At 42.4% G+C, this 26,437-nt stretch overlaps 1 protein-coding gene across 5 annotated transcripts in view; it reads right to left on the bottom strand.

The window, feature by feature from the left end:
• The window catches only part of MYO1B (myosin IB), a 99,500-nt gene extending 88,077 nt beyond the window's left edge, over positions 1-11,423 (bottom strand). For all 5 annotated transcript variants that reach the window (XM_086615245.1, XM_086615246.1, XM_086615248.1 and 2 more), the window contains exon 1: positions 11,289-11,423. In XM_086615245.1, the coding sequence (XP_086471371.1) occupies positions 11,289-11,423 (135 nt within the window). The remainder of the gene's footprint in view (positions 1-11,288) is intronic.
• Between the last annotated feature and the right edge of the window lie 15,014 nt (positions 11,424-26,437).

The following is a 26,437-nucleotide window of genomic DNA, read 5'->3' as shown; positions in this document are numbered from 1 at the left end:
CATAACAGGGATAAACAGATCCAGAAAATAGCTTTCCCACATAACATCTGCCTTCCCACCAGAACTTTATTATATACAAACAAAATAAAATGGCTCAAATCCTTGAGCAAGTGACGAGCACAGAAACATTCCAGTGCTAAAAGCAGGACATCCAAGAGTAGTGGGAGATCATACCGTGGCACCCCAGGGACTAAAGACATCGTTCATTTTCCCTGTTTAAGGAAAAAAATGAAAACCCAGAGGAATGGCCTCATGATGATGAACGCACAGAACGCAGTCAGGAGATTTGATTTCTTTCCTGGCTTTGACACGGTCTCGTTATGCAAGTTTGGACACAATCTGCTGTCTCCTCAAGTTTTGCTAACTAGAGACTCTTGATAATACTCCTTCCTCCACATTTCTACTCTATTGCAATAACTCACAAAGCCACATTCTGCCTCCTTGGTGTGTCTGTCCAAACCCAAACCAAAATGACTCTCACTCGTCGTTTATCAGTGCATCTGTCATGTAGCACAGCAACACTGTAATAGGCTAACCTTTCATCTGCGGGAAAGAGCATTCGAATTTCTCAGGTCAAATGACAACACATTCTGCATTCTCCACCAAAACAACACAGACAACTCATTCCTGTTCAGCAAAGAGCTTAAGACCCTGAGAAGGAAGAAAATTCTAAATCACAACTCAACTGGAAAAGCCAATAATACTTGTTACATCACTTCTAAGTACTGCTGGAGATGCAACATCCAAGACGCTTTGATGCCCCGTTTTCTCCCCCTAGGACTGAAAGCAAACACAACCACTTGAGGCAAGATGTTACTGCTACTTCAAGCTTGTATCCGCCTTGCAGGGCCTTCTGTGCCTTTCTAACCCAAGCAGCTTTACGACTGGCTTAAGAAGCCACTTGAAACAGCAAGATGATGCAAGGCTCCTGTTGCTTGGGAGTAACCTACAGGCAGCAGTCTCTTCCCAGCCAAGGACTGAGGGGAGCTATTGCCAGAAATTGGTAAACTACATGAACGCTTGTGCATTGTTTTCAGCTGAGAGGTTGCAAAAACCTTATAGAGAGCCCAGTGAAAGGTCCCCAAACACCTCCGCAGCCAGGACCCACGAGCACTGCAGTGAAATCTGATCCAGGGGGAAGAGGCAGTTCAGGCCAGCTCAAGAAGGGCAGCTTTTAGAAGAACACTAGTGGAGTTTACAGGAGAATATTTCGCACCCTGGGATACCGTATATTAATAAAGCTATCTTTCCTCCCAGCAAAGTTAATGTTGTAATACCCCGAGGGCCCAGAAGAGAGAAGATTGTAGCTGCAGAAGCCAGAGAACGTTATCAACAGCAGTTGAGGCTGCACCGCAGGAGCTGCAGAGCTGGGTCTATCCCAGCAGCCTGCTCCATATCTTTAAAAGCTTTTCTGGATCTGTGGCATCCTCTGCACAGCAACCTTCTGCAGAATTGAAAATCATTAAGCAGCTAAAAAGATTTGCTGCAAACCTTCTGGAAGTATACTCTACATCACTTTTGGCAGCTCCATTAAAAAAGAATCCACTGCTTCTTACCCATGGTCGCCTGTAACAGTCCAGAAAAAACTGCTGCTCCACACAAGTCACTCCCGCTGTAAAATGTCCAATTGCTACCGTACCTTGCAAGTGTGCTGAATTCCCAGGGCCTAGTAAGGTTGCTCTACTTAATTATTTTTAAAACCCTGGAGCACAAAAATAGAAAAGAAATACATTCTAGTAAAAGAAGATTGCTAGTGTGGATACTGGTTCTTCCATTTATGCAGACCAATTTTAATACTCCAGATATGCATAACGCACATTTCTTCAGTACTAATTATGCTCCAGCATACTGACTTTGTACCATTTTGAACAGTTTCAGATCACACCACTAAAACAATACATTGAAATGAGAGACACTGAAGTAAGATCAAAGAAGAGCATGACTAAATTTTATCGGAACAAGCCCAGAACCACGGCTCGGGCAGCACTGCTTTCTTTGCAGTGGACAGAGTTGTGTTTTGGTTTCGTGTTGTTTTTTGGTGGTTTTTTTTTTTAATGTGACATATGCAAGATTATATTTCTAATATAATCCTCATTTTTATTAGTATTTGCGGTTCTGGATCCTGTCAGCTCATAAGCACGTGTGCTGCTGCATGCTCAGAATAGCTGAGGCCAAGGAGATGGCAGAGGAAGCCTGTACTTACATGTTCTCGGTTTTCTGAACTGTCTCAAACTCAACCAGAACCTGGCAAATTTAACACTGCGATGTTACCCCATAACGAAGTTTCTCATTTTAATAAACATTAGCAATTAGATTGGTACCTTATTAAAATACAACCTCTTATTTGAACAATCATGCTGTGCGCTCAAATTTGTTTTTCATTGTGGTTGGCCACAATAAAATAGGTAAACGCACCCTGCTTCTGGTCTACTGTGTTTTTCAGGTTTGAAACACTCACAAAGTTGCAAGACATTATATTTGAAAAGAATAAGGAAAAGAGCAACATCAAGACTTAAGAGCAAAACCACCTTAGACCATTATTACTATTCCTGGGGCTTTGATTTCCTGTATTACTGTGCAATAGCAATGTAGGTGTTTGTATCGTTTGGCAGAGAGGGATGGGCTGGGTACTTGAAAAACACAAACAAACCAACCAGGATTTCATCCTGTAATGCTCCAGGGTTTGTCTGCACTGTTTCACGACAGCATGCACAAAATAAACTCTACATGTGATCCAAGCCACGCAGCTGCACTTTGTGTTGAGTCAATGCCTTCTGCTTCAGAGAGCTTGGAGCATGACTCCAGGTACCATCTACAAGCGACTTCGCAGGCCCAGCCCCAGAATCCCCAAGAGCAACGAGCAGGTGGAAAGAACAGGAACTAACCAAGTTTGATTTCCTTGAACAGGAGCGTGGATTTTCCCCTATCTGGTAAGGGTTGGACTCGCACAGCATCACACAGCATCTAGTCCTCAGCAAAAGAAACTTCGGTGCTTTGACTCCTCTCCTTAGTATTTCCCAACAAATACAGCATCTCTGCAAAGTTCCTGATCAGCTCTGAAGAGGCCATAATAACCAGTGAGTTGCCACAGATAAGAAAGCCTTCTTCCACCCCCTTCGCTGAAAGGAAAGCCAGTGCTAAAAATGTACTTTTCCAAAGCTAGTCTGGAGTAAACTGAAAATACAAACTAGACTCTCATACGTATAGTCTTTCCCTCTCTCTCCAAATATATATATGGAGAAATCTCTCCTTCTCCTTGATAATATTTTTCACTGTAGTTTCGGTGGAGTTCTTTCTAGTTATGTTTGTATGAGTGAAGAAACATAATACTGGATTTCTGAACACAGCCTGCTCCCCATGATGATTAAAATTCTCTTGGTCAAGACCACCCTCTTGGACATAGCGTTTTCATCCCTGAAATACAGTGGACAAAGTCTGGATGTTGTAACAGAAAAAATAACAATCCTGGCAAGCTATTATACGTGCTTAATGCAGTTATTAATCGTGATAGGTGGCCTCGTAAGACCTGGGCAGGACAGTAAAGACAGTAAAGAAACAACATAGAAGAGCACTCGATGAGTTGCTGAAATTGAGGGGGAATCAAGCAAAAAAAGAAACTGAGGCAACAGCATCCACAGTTCAAGCAAAACCATCTCCTTGCTAGAGGGGACAAAATTCAGCATTAGTATGTATCGCAGTCAGGTACCAAACATGTTGATGGCTGATACAACGACTCAAGAAACAAAGCTCAAACAGGTAACACAAAGGCAGAACCCCACATCTATATCCCAAAGCAAACAATCGTGACACAACCAACCTGCGTCAAAAAGGGTAACAACACTACTAAAATAATCTTCAATACGGGCTTGATCCAGCAAGCCGCTGTGCAAACAGCAGCAGTCCGAACAAGCTGCAGGTAGCTGCAGGTAGCCCAGCACCGGCCAGGATCAAGCCCTTAATTGTCCTGCAACCTGGTTTACATCCAAGCCCCAAAGTAAGTAGGAGCGGAGCGTTGGCCAGAGAAAGACACCCACACAGCAAGTCGAAGCGAGTACTTAAAAGGGATGCATGTGCACAGATTATCAGGTTTCTCTTCTGAATTTCTCGAGGGCACAGAAATCTCTCTGGTGCTCAGTGAATATTGCTTCTAACCTTGTGATCAGACTCTGATGTTATTAACGAAGCAGATGAATCACCTCAGCCATCCGCCTCTCTGACTACGTCGAGATGTTTTTACATAAACAAACAGAATTCCTACACAGGATGCAATTACAGATGAAACCTGTAAAGTAAGCAATCAGGAAGTCAACCCAAAGCAGACACAAGAAACCTGAAGGTTTTAAACATTTAAACACCCCAGAACGTCAGTCCTTGCTCACTTTTGCAAAGATAAAGACTTGTTTTTGTAACAAACAGTAGCTGGAGATTGGGTAGTGTCTACGCCAAGAAACCGTTGGTGAAAACATTAGCGAGAGCACTCATCCCAAGATGTTTCATTATTTCTGTACAAATAAAACGTGGGAAGGAAGTCTCCTGCCATACCACAGCCAAGGCTAACCTATGTTCTTCAGAGTGAGAACGATGTTTTTACAGTACTTGGATGATATTGCTTCTGTTACTCGCCAATCTTTCATTAATCTTCGTTTTGTGTTTTTATTTCATATAACATCCACTGAAACCACTAGTGAGTGTCCAAAACATCATCATCACCTTAGTAAAGAAACATACAGCATTCTGGCGCCGAGCTAACACTGTAACAGTCCCTGGGGCCCCACAGGAGGCATCTCCTACACCCTCTCTTTTTTCAAAGTGTCACATCAGAGGCAAAAAAAAAAAAGAGCATGTAGAGAAGACGACCCCTACACACAGCCCACAAGATGCACATAATTTTCTGTGATCCTTATTCGTGTTTTCTTACTCCTTTATGCAGATGCTGCGTAGGGCCCTGCAAATAAGTGCCTCGAACACCACGCTCAGCATGGTGGGAGCCGTACAAAAAGGAAAGGAAACAAAGCACTGCCTTGAGGTAAGTAGCTCTCCTGCCACGAAGCACTTCGACGGTAAAAGTAACCGGCCTGCTGGCTGCGAAAATCTTTACTCCTCAACTCCAGGCAAGTTATAAAGGTCGTTTCGCCAGAGCGAGCGGATGGGAAGGGACAGAGGACCGAGGGGATTTCTATCTAGATAACAAGCCAAACCAGATTTACAGGGAGGCAGAACACTACTTCCCAGACTGCAAGCTACCACAGGAAAAGATGTGCCTTGGGCACACGAGCCCTTCTTCGCATCTGAAGGAGAAGCAGCAGGCTTCAAGGTCCTAGCCCGTGGCAGCTGCAACAATATTATTACTACAACTTACGAGCTTCCTCAGAGAGGGAAACTGTCAAGGCACTGCTGGGAAAAATCGCTCAAACTGATGCAGGAGTCCCCCCAGGGAGGAAGAGAAGGAGATCTAAGGAAACTCGGTCCCCTGGGCTCCCGACACAGGCGGATGGACGGCTGCTCTGCTCCGGCTCTCAAGCCATCCTGCCTTTTATGAAATGACTCGGTCACCACACCTGTCGCCCCTCAAACTCCCAAAGGAAGACCAGCGGTCCAGGCTGGAGTCGCTGGATAAACACAAGTAAATATGTTGAGGTGCAAGAGAGCTGGGCTGGGTCTGGCAGGGGGACAGACTCTGCTGTGTGCTGCTGCAGGAGCAGCCAAGGTACAGACCTGCTGTACCCAAAACCACAGGGGACAACAACAACCCTCCTCAAAACCCAACAAAGGGCACCTTCTGGCCTCAAAAACGACGTACTAAAGACCAATGGGATCATGCTGACATCACTAGGTAATGAAATTGAGAATAAAATGGAACTTCAACAATTACTTGCTCATATTACAATGAAGATTTTCCCAGAAAGCTGCATTTACATCTCCCAATACCACAAAACTCCATTCTTCACAAGGGCAACAGAGTTGTACAGAGGGACGGTCACACAAGGCCAACACAGACCGAGGCAATTGGTCTCATTCACATAATTCTGTCCCCCATCCTTTTCTTCCAAACATAGCATCTGGAACAAATGCAGCAGGAACAACGCAATTCAGTAAACTAAATACTGTAAGGTACCTGAGAAAGGGGTGAAGCAATAATAGAGACAGACATAGCAGAGTAAAGTCAAGTCAGAGACGAAAAGGTCACCCCTAAAATATTGAAACCATCGAGATCAACAGGAAGCAGCTCGGGCTGTGAAACAGGCACACGGCAATAGCCATGCCACCAGAAGGCGGCCACGAGGGTGCTACCTCGAACTGCTAACGCCGAGTTATTACGCTGGAATGCCAAATATTTAATGTTTCGGTGATAAAACAACACGCGTTCAGTGCCACAGGACTGTTCCTGCCCAAAGCAGCCCACAAACTCCACGCAGAGAAAACACAAATTAAACGCTGACATCAGAGAAAGATTCTGTTCTCTTGTAAGAACAAAAAGCAAACAAGCATTTTGTTGTAAGGGACAAAACGTTGACCTCTGCAAATTTGGGAAGACTTCAAGAAACAACATAACTGCGGCGAAAAATGTGCAGGGCAGCAGAATAAAGTGGTATCTGGCCTCTAAATGCCTACGCAGCACCGCTCCGCTCCAGACTCCTCGCACCCCTCTTACCACTTCCACACGCCTCACAAAACCACAAAAATAAGTTTCAGACTGATACACGTACTACAATTTATTCCAAATCTCTACCGTTCGTAAGTCACCGTAAACGCACGTATAGACGGATGCCCCCCTCCCATTTGTCAGCATCTCAAAATACAAAGGAAAAATAATTGCTGAGCTGGATGGGCCAAGCATATTTCAGTCAACTTAAATAATAAAAATAAAAAGTTCAAGGAAGGAGTTAAAAAAAAATGAGTCAAAATTAAACAGTGACACACAAACTGAATTTTATGAATGTATTTGAAGTTTTCCATGCGGTCTCTAGGTCACACGTTTTAACTGCACAGGCTGCTCCCTGGAACCTTCAAATAATCAACACTGTGGTTTTTTCCTCCTTGCTAACTGCATTGCCCACAAGCCACATTTTACTTTATAAAGTTAAAGAAGAATTCTCACAGGCTTTTGTTACTCATATTTACAGAAAAGAACTTTTTTGAAAGAGCGATGCAAATTTTATCAACAAAAAGTTTAAGAGTTGCAAAAAGAATATAATAAACAATTACAGCTTTTTAATGAGATTTCTCTTGGTCAGACGTACCCCAGGCATTTCCAGACATGACTAAACTCCAGGATTCCCATTTCCAATTAACACATGCATGTTACCCCATGAGCCCTTCCCCCCGAAAGCCACTCAGCGTGAGATTACTGCAGAAACCGATGGTCTTTAGTAGAACATTTGGCCAAACTCCAGCTCCACCAGCCTTCATGCTTATTTTTACAGGCAGAGCCTCCAGCTTTGCGCTCTGGTATGCAACCTAACACCCAAGTCCATTCAATTTTCCATCAAATACACATAAAATTGAACAACAGGTAATCAAGTCATAGCCTGTTCTCTAACTGTTAGGAGTACTCTTATGGCCCTGTTTGCGCTACGGCATGAAACTTAGCTAATTTGCTCGAAGGGCTTACAGTGACCGTGCCCAGGATGGTACAAGAGGACCATCAGGGGATCCAGATCTGAATGTTTTTGCAAGGGGAGCTCTTATGGACAAGATCTGGAATTTCAAATGGGTAAATGGAGCTGGCACTAGGACCTCCAACACCAAACATTCAGCGTCAAACATAACTACTGTGAAAGAGACTAGAAAAGACAAAAATTGTATTCTCTTCCAGTGGAATGAGCCTATTTATCTTGTCATCTTTGGCTACGGGGAGAGATTTGGCACTGTCCACTGATGGCTCAATTCGACTCTTCACATTTACCTATCAAGGCTGGCTAACACGATTATGCAACGTCTGGCCAACTTCACAGTGTTTTCAAAGCTATTCATGTTACAGGTCTCCTTCCTCACAACAAACCCTTCTGAAGGTTATAACTGCACCTCCATTTTAAAACTAACATATGTAGCACAGATACAGCCGTCAGCCTACAGAAAACTTCTTAGCAACTGATGTTGAGTAAGCCCTGGTTTACTGCTGCAGAAACATTTCAATCCGTTCATATGGCTTCAGTTTGACTTTGTTTTTTAAATCTGGACATCACTTTTGGTAACGCCTACAATGAAGCACTGACACAAGGGGTGAACTTAACCCCACAACAGAGCCATTCAAGGACAAACCAATCCCTACTGCCCTCTGAAAGAATCCTGAGAGGTTAACCTGCGTAGCTTGTTAGAGCTGAAGGAACCTGCAGTCTTTGTTAAGCACCAACGGTAGCTCTTTAATAGTCCAATTTGGTTTCCCCAGGATAGCACGCAAACTATAGATTTTACACGGTAAAACAAACATTACTTCCAGATGTCACAATGGCTTCATTGTGCTCATCTGAGTGTAAAAACAGAAACGCAAAGGGTAGTTTTCACGGGCAAGGTTTGGGCAGAATAGAGTGGGTGGCAATAAGGAAAGGGGAGAGAAGAGTTTGCACTTGAAAAATCTATGTGTGGTTGTTACTGTGAGCACCGTTCCAACCACTACTGTTTTAAAAGTCTTCTAAAACACGCAACAGTGGCATGAAATCTGCAGGGCAGCAGAACTCAACTGATACGGGATGGAGATATTATTCCTCGAGCGATTTGGTAACTAAAACCATGAAGCATCACAAAATAGACTTGTACATGTGGTAGTGGCATGTGGCACAGACATAAGCATCTATTCTTGCCCCACTGATGTAGTGAATGTTTTAATACTTGCAAAGATCTGCAACATTTTGCCTTTGTAGAGTGGATTCACAAAGAGTATTGGTAAGACCTTAATAAAAAAATAAATCGCATGATCAAACAAACCTGGACATAAAAAGGGTAAACGATAGTGCAATAAACTACAAGGGAATGATTCAGAAAAAAAAAACAACAAACCAACAACAAAAAAAAAAACACCAAAACCACCAACCAAAAAATCTTTTCATTTTGGCAGCAGTTCTCACTTCTCAGCAGAGCATGCTTAAGTATTAGGGTTTTCCACCTGCAAGGCAAAGGATCCTACATTGCCAGAGAAAAGTGACACCTTGCATCACCTGCCAAAGCACACAATACAGCTAATTACATCGCACCTCAGTGCCAGGCCCAGCCAAAGGAGAAACTGGAGGAAACACACACTTCCCTGTCACTGTCTCAAAGAACCATGTGTTTGAACTCGACTGTCAGCTAGCATGTAACAGCAGATCAAAATAAAACAGATTACCCATTTGTCATTCAAAATGACTTCTTTCAAGAAAAAGCTATCCAGTCTAAATTAAGTAGAAACATATAATTAAATACTTTGTAATCTATAAACGTTTACAGCAAAAAAAACAAATGTGGAGAAATCCACTCCCATGTGAATTATTGCAATCCTTCGTAAGAGACTGCATAGTCTGAGGTACGCTCACAGAACAGGTTTCTATCCCTAATGCTTTAAATAAAACTTTCAAATATGACCCAAAGATTGTGGAAGGCAGTACCACCTTCTTCAGCCTCTGGGCAAATAGCTCACTTTCCTTCTCTTCTCTTTCATATTTTCTTGAGCTAAAGTGGAATGAGATGATTCTGTATCACCTACTTTTACTGTAGGTATGAGGAATATAGAGTTAATCCTAAAACTGAAGTGAAACAGGTTAATTATACAAGTCACAGACTGAAAAAAATCTCGGAATCCCAGAAGAGGCAGCGACTGCAGCTGTTGAATATGGAGGACTTGCCAGAAGCTGGCTGAAAGAGCGGCAAAGGGAAGTCTACTATCTACCTGCCCGTATCAACGTCTCAGGGTTATCAAGAGGGAACAGACTACATCTTCAAGGAACAAGGAAAATAAAACATTCATTTTTGTAAATGCAACTCTCAAAGGTATCAGGAAGATTTTTTTAACCATTGTGGAAGAAATCTTTCCACAAATAGAGATCGTTTTGGTTTCTTCTCCAACAAGGTTTTAATGGATGCTGAGTCCTTGTCTTACTTTAATTTTCTGGTTAATTTAAATTACTAGTCCAAACTTAAGAAGCAAAGAGGTGGAGGTGATCCAACAGCAGATAGGTACAACTGCATATTGCCAAGTAAACCCCTACAGAAAAGGGAACCGGCATAGTTGAGCAGGAAAAGGACTCCAACTCCAGAAGAAAGACGCGACACAACGAATAGCAGAGGTACAAAAGCATGGACTACAACTAAGGGATAGAAGAAGCAAACAAAAATAACAGATCCTCCCATACTAGAGGATGGAAAGGAAAAAGTACAATGAAATCACGAAGGTTCAAATGTTTAGCAAGAAGGAAAACTATAGTCACACTAAAAATTAAAAGGGGGGGAGGGCTAAGTTATAACGAAGTACAGAACACACCTATTTGATGGGTAATAAGCTGCAGACACAATTGCTTGCAGATCATAGCTATAGTTTGACTTAAATATTTCAGCTTTACTCTCCAAAGACTTATCTGTCACCAACGGTCTTGGAAAGTCCCCGCAAATCATGAAGTTCACACAGCCTCAGCAGTACTACAGATACAGTACTGTGCACATTTTAACAAAAATGGACTAAAGAGAGATGAAGCAGGAATGAAAGGCCTAACTGGAATCACAATTCGCCTCTTCATTCCCAGTCTGTGTTTCAACTGTCAGTTAACAACATCTCTTCTATCAATCCTCATTCAGAGATTAACATGCCTGAAGGTTTTGACTACTTATGCATACGTCCAAGCTCATTGTTTCTACTTTAAAATCCAACCATTCTATTAAACGTAACTTTTTTGCAAATCAAAAATAGCAGGCAACATTTAAGCTAGCCCTAGCATATTCCAAACATCCACTGTTTCTACATCAACTTGCTTTAACATCCTGGAAGTGCCTTCCCTGGAAGTGAATTATTTATAACTGCAACGTCCTCTGACAACAGGAGGACAAAAGTAATCATCATCAGTTCTGGAACTGTTTTATATGACAATCAGAGGTCCACCATGCTGTGCAACGGGAAAAAAGGAAAAATACCCCAGATAGAAAAGATCAAATGCAAACAATGCAGTACAGGAAAGATTACAGCACAAGTAAGGTTTAAAATATCCCTAATACAATAGATTGTGTTCGGGCGTTCGGTCTACGTGTATCCTTATAAACAAACATACATTTTAAGAATGATAACATAGCTCCTTGTAGGATGTTATTCCTTAACATATACTCACATATACTTCATTGTGATCAAAGCGCTTCTTCAGATTATTGATGAACGAATCTTCATCGAGTGGCTCTAAAAGAACCATATCTCCCACCCCTATCATGTTGTCTAAAAGTGATGTCTTGACCTCCATTTTGGCCATTTTCTTTCTGCAAAGAAAGAAACGAGGAAAAAAAAAAACAAAGAGCAAAGTTAACTCAGAATTATTCTAATTATTCACAGGCATTATCCACTAACACTATTTAAGGAATACAAGTTAAAAGCCCATCAAATGCCACTGCTTTAAAATATTTTTCCAAGGAACATTCTCAAAGTCATTCTATCTACCCAGGTAGTCCACACAATTCCAAAAATTTAACTTCTAACAGTCAATAATGCCTTCTGGCATTCTCTATATATTAAATATGGAACTGCAAGAAACAGGAACTAAGATTCCAGTAGGCAACACATCCAGATTTTTCAGATGTCTTCAACAGTGTTCAAGTGTACGCAAACCCAAGTTTTATCAAAAGATTCATCAACATCTCCAGCGTATCAAATTAGGGTTTAAATTTGTCAGTACCCTAACCTGAATTTCTTTCTCAAGTAAGGCTTGCATTTCTCAAACCCCATCAACTTTCAAATGGAAACCAACAAAGTGAACTCATGCAGAGACCAAACCCACACTACTTTATCTTCACTCACGAACCCTGTACTCTAAAGTGACTATATTCTAGTATAGTGCTGCTCTTGGTTACACGAGGCTATCAAATTACTTCACTTTCTAACCAGACTTATTTGGATTTATTTGTAATTTTATCACTTGAGGGAGCATTTTTGCTGGGCAGCAACAACCCAGCTGATGAGTGGAGGCTCTCCATCTATATAACCGGAGTGGCAAAAGGCAGAAGCTGGCTTAAACAAGGGACCAGGATCAAACAAAGTAACCAAGTCTGATCAGTGAAGTAATTCAGACAAAGAAGTCAAGGTCAGGCCAAAACTCGACACCTATTTTGATCGTCCCAGCCTTTTATCCTTCCAATCCATAAGCTACAAGAGATCAACCAAGCTGCTCAAGAACTGCAGACATACAGTTACTGCTTTCAGCTTTCATGACAAGACTGAAAAATGAACACATTGGCAGTAGTGGCCCACAAACGGGGAACCAGAGGTGAGAGGACAACTTTGCTGACAACCCAAACCAGGTACCAGCTACTGCACGGCTACAGCTACACAAAGCAACTGTTGAACTTCACCAATCAGCTGGAACCTCTCAGCTCTGAACTGCTGTCACACTGTCCTCGTGCTCTCTACCATTGCAGCACATTTTAAATATTTTTTCTCATTTTTCAAAACGTCTTTGAAGAGCTATTAGCTTCTACAATCAGCGTTAACTCGCCATAGTAGCTATCCATCAGATAACTACTTTAAAGCAAGCGAAGCCTTTTATCTCTTGCTTCTGTCCGCAGCCGCTGCCTTGCTACATGCTACTTGATTTCTGAGCAGTGAGTGACATTTGAGGGATATTAGATCAAGACTTAAGTCGTGTTTGATGTTTTTCCAAATTCAACGAAGAGAAGCGTAGCTCCACAGGCAGCTAACGGAAGCGATACGAGATCCCCCAAACCTGAACCAAGCCTGGGAATGACTAGAAATTCACATGGAAATGCGAAAACAGTGCTGAACTATGGTAACCAACCAAAGCTGAGTCAACTCTGCTAAACAAACAACAGAGCATTTCTTTTAAACAAAAACACTGGACAAATATTTTTGTAGAGAAAGACACTTTTATTCTTAAAAGTTCACCTCTCTGGATCACCAAAAAAATTTTAAACATTCGCAAAATCTTTTCAGAGGTATCACTTCAACTTCTGCTCCCCATTAAGACAAATTCTTTAAACTACCAGTCTTGTTTCAAGGACCTAAGTATTTCCTGTACATCAGCTAATGCTCAAATAATTTTTGAAGGCTGGAAAAAAAAAAAGTACTTCTCAAGCATGGAACTTATTAAACAGTGGGTTTGTAGCCAGAAAAAAAAAAAAATCAACATAAAAATCCTAATATGGGCAATTTCAACCTAAAATTTAAGTTCTAAGTAGTATACCTCATCTACCGTTGTGAAATTACATACCACCTACCACACTTCATGCGTCACTGTTGAGGAATTTCAAGACCAAAAGCAGCCAAACCCATGAAGAACGTTCATGTATTCTCAAGCTCAGAGGCACGTTTTGCATAAGAGGTGCACAAAGACACCATATCCACCTCTAAATCTGGATCAGAAAGTTGTATACAAATAGTAATTTATCAATATATTTGAAAAGTTCTATTTTATGGTTACAGGTTGGTTTTCAGCTTGTTTTTTTCCACACTAATTTAACATCATACTGTGTTTAAAATATTTCCATCAACTTGAGAGCTAGAAAATTCTAGGAACACAGGTGACGAAAAAATTAGACAATATGCCTAGACATCTTATTTAACAACAAATTCTCAAAATCATTTGCAACAGCTCAGCCTTCACAAGGTATTCATTAAAGACCACCTCATACACTGATGCATGATTCAAGTATATTCTGCTGTACTAATGTCGTTAGCCCCCACTTGGGTAGAATCCAATGATAATCCCTGCTCCAGTGTAGCTAACAACAAAGGAAGACCTAGCAAGCTTGTGGGATAATTTGGTTGCCTATCTGAGGTAATGAGTGGGGGAAAAAAAGCATTGTTATGAAAAGCCACTGAAGTTTAAACATACATTAAACAGATTTCATTTAATCGATAATGGAATTTAATCAAAGATCAACACATACAGCACTTTCAGAAGACTAAATACTAATTGTAAAAGTAGCTTTAAAAAAAAAAACACTGAAAAATCAGCACCCTACACAGAAAAAAAAAAATCAAACCCTTGCTACATTGCAAGACTAAACATCAGCAAGATTTTTAGCAATGTCACTAAACTCAGAAACTCAATCCAAATCCATGTCCAAGTATTTGTGTCTGCCATATATCCAACGACGCCTTGCAGCTGGAAATCTTTTCCCATCAGTGCTGGTGACAGCATGCTCACCACAGTTTGGAGAACAGTACATAAAAGTAAGCAGTTTCTACCTGTATACGTACTCAAGCACCTTTAAAAAGATGAACGTTTCTCAAGAACTGTTTTCAAGAACCAGAACCATGAGAGGGACAGGACCAAAACACATTCCCAGTGTCTGAGAGAACAGCAATGATTGAAACCACAGCCGTGCTGGTGAGAGCGCACCGGCAAACGGGAAACTAGGTTAGAGGAAAGAACCAGAATGGGTCGTGTCCTTTAAAACAAGGACACCTTTAGTTATTTTCAAATGAGGATGGCTGCATGGGGGAAGGTGGACGGAGGTACTGCTGTGAGGCTCTATTTGAACTGCACTGTAATTTCATTCTGGAAATCCAATAAAAAATAACCTAAAAACATAAGCGGTGCTCCCTTAATTCACCTAATACGTTGCTTTTGTGACTGCAGTATCTCATTCTGTCGACATCAAGAGAAACAAGTGTTGTATAAAGATTACAGCTGCAAACTATTAATATAGCAACAAATTAGCTCAGAAAAAAACCCAAAATTCTTCTAACGCTTGCAGTCTGCAAATCAAATTCTTCCTCAAACATTCCCTGATCTTTCCCACGCCCACTTACCCCTTGAGTCTTCTCCTAGATTTACCTTTCTTATCCCTAAAGCAAACATCAGCAGCATTTCAGAACATCTCCCTTTTCTCTTGTCATGTCAAATCTGTTCTTCCTCACTTTGGTCTCATATGAAGGCCTTAATTCAACGGAGTGAGAACGCTTTCAACATGTTTCCATTCTCAGAAAAATAAAGGAGGTTATTCAGTAATCCTTCACAGCTTGATCTGTTTTATGTTGGACAACACGCTGAGGAGGGGAAGTGCTGGCCATGCTATGTCTGTAAAATGCTTTTATCCACACACTCCCACGTTACCCGTAGCCTTTTAAAGCACAGACTGTCGTATCTACCGCTTTCAACGCCTGGGACTGCCATCCAGCCAGGCTAGTTGAATCTAAAACATGCTTGTCCCTCTTGGCTGCACGGATGGCAAATTAAAAATTACACTATTCCACAGCCACAGCAGTCCTATCATCAGGCGGTCTGAAACGAAAGCTAATGAAAACTATAAATAGAAGATGATACACAGAATAGGCAAAACCCCAAAAGCCTTGTACAATTAAGTTCACACATCCTCCAAGGGGGAAATGAAGTAATACCCCGTTATTAGCATTCAGCGTGTTACGGAATTGTCCAAGGTTTTCCACATCACCCTCATACAGTAAAAGAGCAATAATTGTCAGCAGCTTCCTACAGATGTGCGGTCCCCAGCACACGCTTGCATTTGCTGCACTGGAATTATCACCACCTGCAGAGTCAGCTTGGTTTAGTTCTTTTGTGGCATTGTAGCAAAAGGACCATTTCCCCACCATCGAAATCGTCACAATAGATGTACTCACATACGCTTCAAGCTCTGAGTATTTTTTTTTTTTTTTAAAAAAAAAGCCTTCGGTTACACTACCACCAACTCACTGTAGAAAATAACCACCTTTTTCTTTTTTAAGAGTCAACAGGAACAACCTGCAACATCAGTAATTCAATAGCAGAGTTCAAACTGATTTCATGTTCCAGGTCTGATCCCAAGCTCCCGTCAGGCTGTAATTATGTTTGCCCGCTTGTTCCCTTTTCTTCTCTGTCAGGGACCAATCGGCCCACATAGAGCAGGGACACTGACAGATCATTGCTGCAAAAAAAATGGCTAGGGACACAGTGTCATTACCTGAGCAAAACAAAACCAAAAGGGACTACAACTGTCTTGTAATACTCACAACAAGCGTTAAGTACCAATGAAGCAAGAGGCAGGATTTAAATTCATCCTGTTCTGCTGCCGGACAAACCCCACGCATCTCTGACCTCTGACTGATGCCCAGAGGTGCAAGTTCATTGGAAACACCTTGTGCTGCCTCACCAGGCAAACCGAGGCAGACTCCACAGCTGAACTATTACAGTACCTTTTCACTCAAAGCCAGATTTCTCGACATCAGCATGAATGAAAAAAAAGTTGACATCATCCAAAGAAAATCTTTGCTTTGCCTCCAGATCCCTGAACTTTTTAGCCCCTGGATGCTACAGGGGAGCAGCGCAGCCAGCGTTTCCTACCCACTGCCTGGCCACTGCCTGCTAGGAACGCCTGCACCCTCCTGCCCGGCTGCGACTGCTCACGGACGGTGCTCTGTCACCATCCACATCGCTCTGTCACCATGGACGTGCTGAAGGAAAGAGCGTGCAGAGAACAGCGCGGCGTAGCAGCCCGCAATTTCCTCCTGCAAGATAAATGGACTAGAGAAACCTGACAGACAGACTGCGGGCAGGAATGCTAACAGATACCGCGACAGCGGTCAAAGCACTCTTAAAGAACTAAAACGCTTCCTCCGACTCTCCATCTTCTGGTTTGGCCAATGTCTTAACATCTTCTGAATTTCTTTTCCTCCCACAGTCCTACTGAACAAATCAGTGTTTTGCAAACTGAAAAACTTTATAATTCGGGGCTTTTGAACTAGCTAATGTTTTCCACATCTCACCTACCAAGCAAAAACTATTTATTTGAAAGCCTTGTGCAACTTCTCTTCATTTTCTGTAGGGATTGAACGTTTCGCACGCATACCAGATTTCTTGAGTAGTTAACAACAAACAGCTCCAGTAAACGACACAAGTAAAACGCCGCGTTATGGGGTATATTTGTATTAGGACTGCAGGAATGTTTGCATTCGGCATCAGCAAAACAGGAACGGCTCTTTAGCAACATCAGATTAGGACAGAGTTGCGCGCCAGTGACTGCAATTTAGATGACAGAAGATTTGCCCGGCAGAATTCCATAGGAGGAACGAATGCTCCGCTGGCTCCTGCTACCAAACGCCATGTGTTTAGCTAAAGATTGGGCAATTTTCAAGAAAGAAACAGGCCGCTGAACAAACAGCTGGAACCACGTGAAGCAATGTCATCTTTTAGCAGTTTAACAACGGAGGCTTCACCACAGTCTAGAAAAACTGACAGCGTAGTAATTAGACTTCATTAGAACGCCGACAAAACGTTTGCTGGGACATTATTTGCTACTGACATAAACAGTGGCTGAAACTTTCTTCATTACCAGGGCTCATGTCCTTTATAAATACAGAGGGGAGAGGTTTGGTTGTTGTTGCTGGAGTTCTTCGGGGTTTGTTGGGGTTTTTCCTTCCACTGGGGGTTTTGGGTGGGTTTTTTTATTTTTACATCGGCTTGGTTACAATCTACATTAAGCAGTAATTAGGTATTGATCCCCCAAAAGCAAGCGAGATGCCTCTTTTGCACCTTTGTTCACATCCTTCGTGATGAGACTACAAACCACTCTGGTATCACGTAAGAGGTGCACAGTACCTCACCACGAAACCAAAACAACCTGTGCCATGCATGCAGAAGATACAGCTTTGCCCTCCTTCTCTTCCCTAACAAAAGACTTAATTCATGAGCCGGGGGGAAGGAGCAAAGAGTTACGTTCATTTCGCTAAGGCTACTTTCTGCTCCTTTTGCGTACTAGTTAGAGTAACATTAGCATGGCTATTACCTGCCGTAAGAGACCGTGGAGTATATTTGTTCTACTATTTCTACTTTATACTCCCAGCAGTACAGGTTTTCAAATTACTTCTAATAATTATTCTGCAACCACAACACAATAACTGCCACCAGTAATTGCACTCAGGGGTCGTTCTATTTCCCGAGTCAACTTGCAGCTTCACTTTAACCCATCTGGGTTGGTCATACAGGTTTGGGGATAAACATTTGGGTTCTTCGACACGGCTAAGGCAGCCTTCTCTAGCACCAGCAAAATACTGCCTTAAAATCATCAAAAGGTATTTGGTGCTTCACTTTTGCCCTGCAAGAGTTCCTTTACACTTTGGATTATATTGACAGGCTTCAAAGATTATAGGTGTGGAGCAGTCTTTTCTATAAATGGTTATTCTGGAGCCTGAATTTTTTTCTTTTTCTAAATTACTTCTGTTTAATGGACAGAACACCTTGGGCATTTTCAATGCATCTGGAAATAGGTCTTCACTAACAAGGCTGTTTGCAGTCCAAAATTCTGGTTAAATTCCTACTGACTTCAGCAGAAACAGGATCCATGGTGGTTACTTACATTTAGGTTTTTCTTAGTCACTGTCTAACCACAGAGTTTTATAATCATTCCAGGTCCACATCTACAGAAAGGGACAAAATATTCTGGAACAAAGGGGGATGTCTTTTTGGCACATGCCTTGCTAAGATTCTCTTGAAACTTTTTCAAAATAAGGAGCAAAATGTGACTGCAACACCAAAATTTGTCCAACGTCCTGCCTTCTTCCCCTAAACGAAAGACCAGATTTCAGACTGACAGTGTTCTTCAACAATGCGATTTTTTAAAAGTTGTCAGTACAGAACATGAAAACAAAGAAAATGCCCTCGTTCTTAAAAAAAAAAAAAAAAAAACTACGAAAATTTGCTTTTACTACTGGATATCTGAACTTCATTAAGCAGGGGGGTGCCCTTTTAAATCTATTATCTCCATCTTTCAAGCTGCCGCTTAAAGTTTCCCGACAATATTTTTTGGGATCATGCTCAATTCAAGGGTTATGTTTGCATAGCTGTTGCAGAACAGGTGCACAAAAACCAAGGTAGCACTTGTTTATTCTGAGGCATCTTCTTTGTTGTATGTGACACACCAGCAGCTTGCTACCACACCAGAGCTTGCGTTCACAAGATCCTCCCAGTAGCAAATCCTCACAAAATACTAGTTTAAAAACAACCAGCTCTCACAAAGTCAAAGCACTTCTTTCAACTGAGGTTTCACTCCTTTGGGAGTGATCCAGCAATCAACCGTGAACTCTATCTTTCATTTATCCTTTTATTCCAACAGGGTTTTTACTTTCCCTTCCACATAAGCAGAGAGAAGCCTTGCTTTCCTCCCGTCGGCACCTGAATCACACGTCCCTGACACAGGCAAAAGAAATCTGGTTCCTGGTGGGGCAATTGGAGCAAACACAAATTATGTCATATCAGAAGAGGATATTAAGATATGTCTTAATACCACAGGGTTAAAATACCCTAGTACACGCTAATCTTCTCCTGGAACGCTTGCGTGCATTCCCTGTCAAGTGGTCTGCGATAAGCCTCGAAGATATGCAGAACATGAAATAACAGAACAGGTAACACCGCAGCTTCACTCAGCTGCCAAGAGCAGAAGGAAAAACAGCCGCAGAAAGTCATTACAGTCGTCACGGAACCAGAATTAAAACTGGGCACGGACAAACACGAAGCTAATCAGGAGCTTTCAGGAAATCCGGATCCCAGAAGAGGCGCTGGTGCCTCTACCTACCCACGGTAACTCAGCCTACCCGTAACTCCTCAAGCAGCTGCCAGACACCACCACGCTCAGAGTCACACGCAGAGCAAGGTCCAAGTTTCCACACACCCATATTCTCTTCCAAGCACTAAAAGTCTGAGTAAAGCTAAAGTTCACACGGCTGAAAGCACTGCATATTTCCACAATGTTCACTTCCCTATTCAACTTAAAACAGAAGGAAAAGAAATCACCTGTATGCCAACCCAGAGATCTTACTCTTGCCCTTTGCAACTTCCTCCTCCTGGAAACCTCACCTGACAGGCTCCTTCCTTGTAATATCTGCAAACAATATTTGGAATGGTTTTAACCTAGTGTTTTATAAAAATAAGACAAATCGTGCCAGCTGTACACACCTTGGTCTACACATCTACTCTGTCATACATGCCTAATGTTGACTTTCATTCAAAGGAGACAGAAGTAAAGGACAACAGAGCAGCTCATTTTCTACACATTTGTAAAAGCAGGCAGGAGAGGAGATGTGAGCGTAAGCGTCCCATCAGAGCCGTGGGCTGCAAGAACAAACACCTTGTGAAGTACCACTGAGCCACTGCAGAAGCGTTTCACAAGATTCCTTAGCTGCAGAACAGCTTCAAATGGAAAGCATTGCTTCTTAGCAAGTCAATCCGTCACAAGAGAAAAACCTGCGGGACGCCCGGCTCGATTAGTCCCGTTTCTCCCAGGACTAGCTGCCAAGGTAACAGAACAGCGCAGGGTTTCACCCTACAAGTTGCTGTCACTGACTATTCTGTGCATCAATTTCTCTTCAGCAAAACACTGCTATTTTTAATGAAAGGCGTGGGGAAGAAAAATAATAATAATAAAAAAAAAAGGATGCAAGCGATGCAGGAAGAGAAAGCAGTATTTGCCCAAACCCAAGGTAAAAAAACCATCTATTTAAGGGCAGAGGAAGCTTAGGCACATTATACGTCCTGTTAGACGTGTTAGCTTGTCTCAGGTGTTAAACAATACCCACAGTTTTGTCATTTTAATTCTCAACAGTCACTTTCGGTAATACACCTGCAATCACAGGATAAAAGTAATCAATTTTAACATCAAGGTATCTCCAGCTGTTCCTGTGTCTCTCTTATCAAGTGGTATCTCGGACAAGGGGGGCAGTTCAAGAAGCTGCATTTCAACACACAGTAATCACTCTTGTCCAGACAGCCGTGAAGTTAGAAGCCAGCAGACGGTGTTTTTATTAACATCTAGCATGATAAACAAAGACATTTCCAAATGAAATGTAACATTTTGCAGATTTAGAGAGGGACACCTTCCTAAAACATCAACTGAAAGCACCTCCCTCCCTCAGAAGGAAAACAGCCAGCAGAGAATCTCAACATATAGCCACAGGCACTCAGTTTTCCCTTACTCTGCTTCAGCTAGAACTACACCCGGCACTTTTAGGAAGCAAAGAGATCTATTCACACGGGATCCACGCAAGCTTCGTCCGTGGCAGAAATCTCTTACGAGGTACAAGGAGATCTGGCTCTACCCTTGCTCGCCAAAAGATTTTCCAGGGTTTCTCCTGGAGTGAACTTTGTTTTAAGGCAGCCCTGTGCTCTTTGATCACTGAAGGTAATCTCCAGAGCCCTTTGTACTCCTGCAGCCTGTGAACTCAACAATGGCAACAGCAGCTATATCTGTTCTGCGTGTGCGAGGCCGGTGCCAAAACCACGGTGTCATATAATTGTAACTGCTATACCACACTGCTCCAGACCCAGATTTTTCAGCCTTCTAATGTTTCACGAGCAATAGTTCCTACAGCAGGCCTAATTTCTAGCCTAAATTTATTCATGGTCAGCTAATATCCACTTCTTGCTTGGGCTAACGCTACAGGGTGGGTTTTTTTGTTTTGGTTTTAAATTTAAATTTAAATGTGTTTTCTTCCTGGCAGGAAAATACTTAGAGAGGATCTTCTTGCAGTCCTTATTGTGAGTAAAACATAGCCAGGGTTGCTCATTTTCCTCTCAGGAGCTTCTCTATCCCTCTGACCATCCCAGTAGCCTTTTCCAACTCCCCCTCAAAGATGTGAGCCCAGCTTTGCTGAGCGGGCTTAACCAAGGCTGTACAGAGGATTCCTGGTATGTTGCAGCAGTGGTAGTTCCTCACCACAATGAGGAATATTCCTTCCAAGAGAGAGGGATTCATTTTCACCCTCTTCACTACTCTTTTTCCTTCTCCAGAGTTCCACCTGGAATCAGCACTTCCTTAGCTTACCCTGCGCGACTAAGCTTGACTGTTCCATCAGTCACAGACCTGCTCTCACATGGAAAAACTAGGAAGGGTTTCCAGACACTCAGTAACCAATTAGTTACTGGTTTAGCTGTAGGTTTAACTTGTTTAGCTGGTAGGTTTAACTACTCCCTAAAATAATTTGCCTTTCAACCCCTACCAGCTTCCTTCTGACCTCTCTCCAAGCCTCTCTTGATGAAAAGGTAGAGCAGCTGGTATTCCTGCCACAAGTTAGACATCCCAGCTATTCCTACTTCCACATCGGATAAGAATGAGCTCCGCTAGAAAAAGCTTTTTTTCTCTGCCCTTGAACATAAAGCTCTAGCAAAGCTACTTGGCCATCAGTTAACTGGTCCCTGGAGTCCCAGAAGAAATGGCACCTCTTCATCTCTCAGCCAGCGTCACCAGCACCTCTCTGTTACGCTGCTTATTTGGTTCCACAGGGGAACAATGGAGAGGATTAATAATATCAACTTCACTCCCTTCAAGAGCTCTCCTAAAAGCAGAACTAAATTCTCATTACAGCACCATCCGAAGAGTCCTTACGCACTAAGGACTTTAAGGATACCTCTTTCATCTAAAAGGACGCCCTTACCTGTCCCACAAATCGTTTTAACACAAAGGCATTAAAATACAGAGAGTAAGCGCAAACTCCTTTGCTTGTGCTTTCCCAAGATACAAAATTCAATACCCAGTGGTTTCCTTGTTTCATTTCTAAGGTGCAAGTTTTCAAAGGTCAGTGAAAAAGTTAAAGCATGGTATCAGGACATTACATACGCTCCATTGTGCATAAAAACTGGTTACCTTAATGACAAGCCTTTACAAAGACAGTCAAAACACGAGTGTACTCTTGCAGACATGCGGAAGAACATATTCCATAAAGAAAACGCAGACTTCGTATAAAAGAGTAGAAACATTTAGGGATGTGATTGCTCTGTACCTGTTTTCCTTTCCATTGTAGTAAGTCCCTCAGTTTAACTGTCCTTATTCCTAATTCCAAGCACCCTCAGTAGCACTTCAGAGCATATAAACCATGAAAATTATGGAAAATTACAGAAAAAGGAGCAGAGAGAGAAAAGCAAGAGAACTTGCACACAGAGCATATTTGTGGGCCCAGGAAACCTGTACCAATGCTGACCAGGCTGTGGTCACAAACTTTTAAAAACTGCTTTCTGCTGACAGTAGAGGAAAATGAGTCTCTCCTTGTTGCCAGTATTTAGAAAACAAAGAAATCTATAGCAAGTAATCCTGACAGTACAGTACCACCAACTGCTACTCAGCACCTACTCCTCAGAATTATCTCCTCCTTTTCTCTTTTCTATACACTTTTTCTTTCTTCCTGCTGTCTTTGCTTTTCATGGCCCTCTTGCCCAACAGTGTGAGGGTTTCTGCTAATATAAGACCCTAGTAAGGACTGTTGCCTCTACAAGAAAGGGAGAGCAAGGAAAAGTTTATGAACATAATTAGTACACCCACACCAAAGCAATTCAGAGGCAGCACAAAGCAACTACCTAAAGCCTAAGATACACTCACTCCCCACCCCTGCAAAGGAGAAAGTCTTTCTGATAGTAAAATGTTTCTCACCCTCACTCCTTGGGATTCTGAGTATTAGGATTCCTTCTCTTGGGCCCTCAGCTTGTTTGCTGAAATGTTAAGTCTGGCTGCTTAGGCTAGAGGCCATCTCTCCATTGCCTGGAGCATTAGTGTGCATGCAGGTACGTTTTCCACTGGAGACCGATGCTGCTCTCGCCTCTGGGGTCCCTCACTCCTGCTATACTGTCTGCACAGAAGGATTCCCCAACCAGTTTGCATCTGAGAAGGGGACTTGGTAGGGTTTCAGAGATGAAGACTACTTATTTTGAAACTTCATTGTCTCTCATTTAAACGCTTTCATTGCCACAGTGACTTTGCAAGTAGAATTAAAATACATCAAGAAACTGACACAAGTTTACTTGCTGATAACATATGAGAAGCCTCCCAGTAATGAGGAGTCGGGAGAGACAAAAAGATTTAAGTGTCTGCATGGTTTTCTCCACCACCTCTTAACATGCAAAAAGACAATTTGGATGGTTCTAGCCCTGCAGCCAGATGATACATGAGTCTAAAACCTTGAGTCTGCAGGCTACTCCAAAAACTACAGTTACTTAAACAAAGGTATGCAAAAGGTGAGATAAACCCTCTGATTTCACAAGCTTCTTCAAACACAGAGCAAAGGATCAAAACCGGCAGGAGTCTCTGAGAACGGCCACGCATACCAGAAAAGCACATTCCAGCTCCACTGAAAGAAGAGCCTGTCACAAGCCAGGCTGGTCCCTGGGGACCAGGTCACACATTTCACAGCTACCCACCTCCCAGATATGGAGTATGATTGTGACAAGGATGATACACCAGCGGCTTCAGGAGGATGGGAGACAGGTACCAGCGGTAAGTAAAGAAGTAGAAGCCACTTGGCGAGAGAAAAAAAACAAACAGCTTGGCAGGAGATCAAAGGCAAAAATGATGAGGAAATGCAAAAAAGAGTTAACGTCCCCACTGAGGTATGGAAACTGGGAAGCCCAGATAAAAGTCACAAAAAGTCTTCCTTTATTTGCTCAGCAAGCAGAGGTACTTCTATTCAAAGGGAGAAACACACTGTACTTCTTTTATATATTTTCATATATGTGAAAGGACATGGAAAAGTTTTGAGAACCTCACCTTCCCCTTCCCTCGCCATTCTCCTCCAAGACAGTGCTTAAGTCCAACAGCAAAAAAGAGGAGATCCTGGTCTCCACACCTTGTTCAGACACCAAAATCCAGAGCCATACAAACTAAAAGAGCAAAGCTTTCACAATCTATGAGCAAACTGGGGCACAACTGTAAAGGGTGAACATTTTGAGACTAATGCTCAAACCCACCTGGAAATATTCCCCAGAAGACTCTCTTTTCAGTTCCAGTATCCTCTTCAACAGCGACTTCACAGAGTATGACAGCGTTGCAGCCTTTCTACTACCCCGTCAGTACAAAATAAAAATCTTTACTTTTACTTTTTTTTTTTCATTCTAGGAACTGCATAGTAAACGAAAACTAATGTTAGTCTTTACTGCTTCTTTATGATGAAGCATGCCTTGATGTTAGTTTATACATCAGAAATCAAGCTCTGGTTTCCTTCTTTTTGGAGGATATGAATGGAGAAGTTACAGAAGGGTGTAATAGGAGCTGTTACTTCCTTTCCCAGTTGAAGAGAAAAAGCTGTGGATCAGGTTACAGACTCAAGGGCTGGTCATCACTACTGCAGCCTTCCTAAATTTTTTTGCCAGTAGTCCCCCAACAAACACGAGAAGCTACTTAGAAGGCTCTGAGAATTTAAAAGACTAAGTACATAGCTACTAGAGAGGGGGGAAAAAAAGCCTTTATTTTTGTCTTTCATCAAACTCAGGAAATTCCCCAAGCTTGACACATACAATCACTCAAGTCACCATTTTCCATTTCGGTTTGCTCTTCATTAGCCCAATAAAAAGGATGAATGAAACATAAGGTAAGATTTATAGGACACACACGAGCCGCACTAATGACATAGAGCACTTCACTTTGGTGGGTACATTAGCGTTTGTCCCAGCTCTGACCACACAGGGCAAGCGAAAGGAGGAAACGTGGAGCGTCCAGATTGGCCTACAAGAGCACTAAGCTGTTCTCCAAACCGTCCCGCTTGCGCTTTTCTTCACCTTCCTCCCTGATTCCCAAGCCACTGCTGTTAGTGCCGCCGAAGGAAGATGAGATCAGGCTCCAACACGAGGAATTTCTGTTCCCACAGAGCTCAGAGAAACCGGATGATCTCAGAGGATCATGTGAAGCAAGACCGTGACACTTCCATGAGGCAGAGTATCTCCAGTACATTGCCAGCAGTTTCTTAAGAGTGCACAGTGGGAAAAATTAACGGCTTTGCTTATGTTTCCAATTTCTCTCTCCCACTTCCTCCTCTCGTTTGCCAGACTTTTATTTTCCCTTCCCCCAGAAGCACTAGTAGGCTTGCAATGTACATTTGCCCTTTACAATTACACCAAGTCTTGCACAACGTTTGAAAGGGCTAACACACACAGCTAAACTGAGCTACTCTCCCCTGCCATCGTTTCCTCACGGAGTTCTTCCCCACAGATGTGACTTAACAAGGTCTCTTACAAAAAGAAGGAAAGAAAAGAAGGCAAGCTTCTGTCCTCTATGATGCTTTCATGAGTTCTTTCACCTTTGCCTTGAGGAGCACTCAATCAGTTTGTGGTGCCCATACGGAGCCAGAAGCTTTTAAGACGTCCATCAAATGTGCCACCTGACACCACATAGGTGTTTTCAGAAACATCTTCCTTCCCAAGGATGGAGGGGGAACTTGCAGTAATGTAACATACCAGTAATTGCTACACAACAGTAAACACCAACAGGAGCGGTGACCGCTCTATGCTACTCTGGGAATAATGGGAACGCTACAACTATTACACCTTCTCACAGAACCCAGCCA

Source organism: Tauraco erythrolophus, chromosome 8 (genome assembly GCF_009769465.1).
Source record: "Tauraco erythrolophus isolate bTauEry1 chromosome 8, bTauEry1.pri, whole genome shotgun sequence".
NCBI classification, from domain to species: domain Eukaryota; kingdom Metazoa; phylum Chordata; class Aves; order Musophagiformes; family Musophagidae; genus Tauraco; species Tauraco erythrolophus.
Note: the sequence above shows the minus strand (reverse complement) of the source record. Positions and strands in the feature narration are given on the sequence as shown.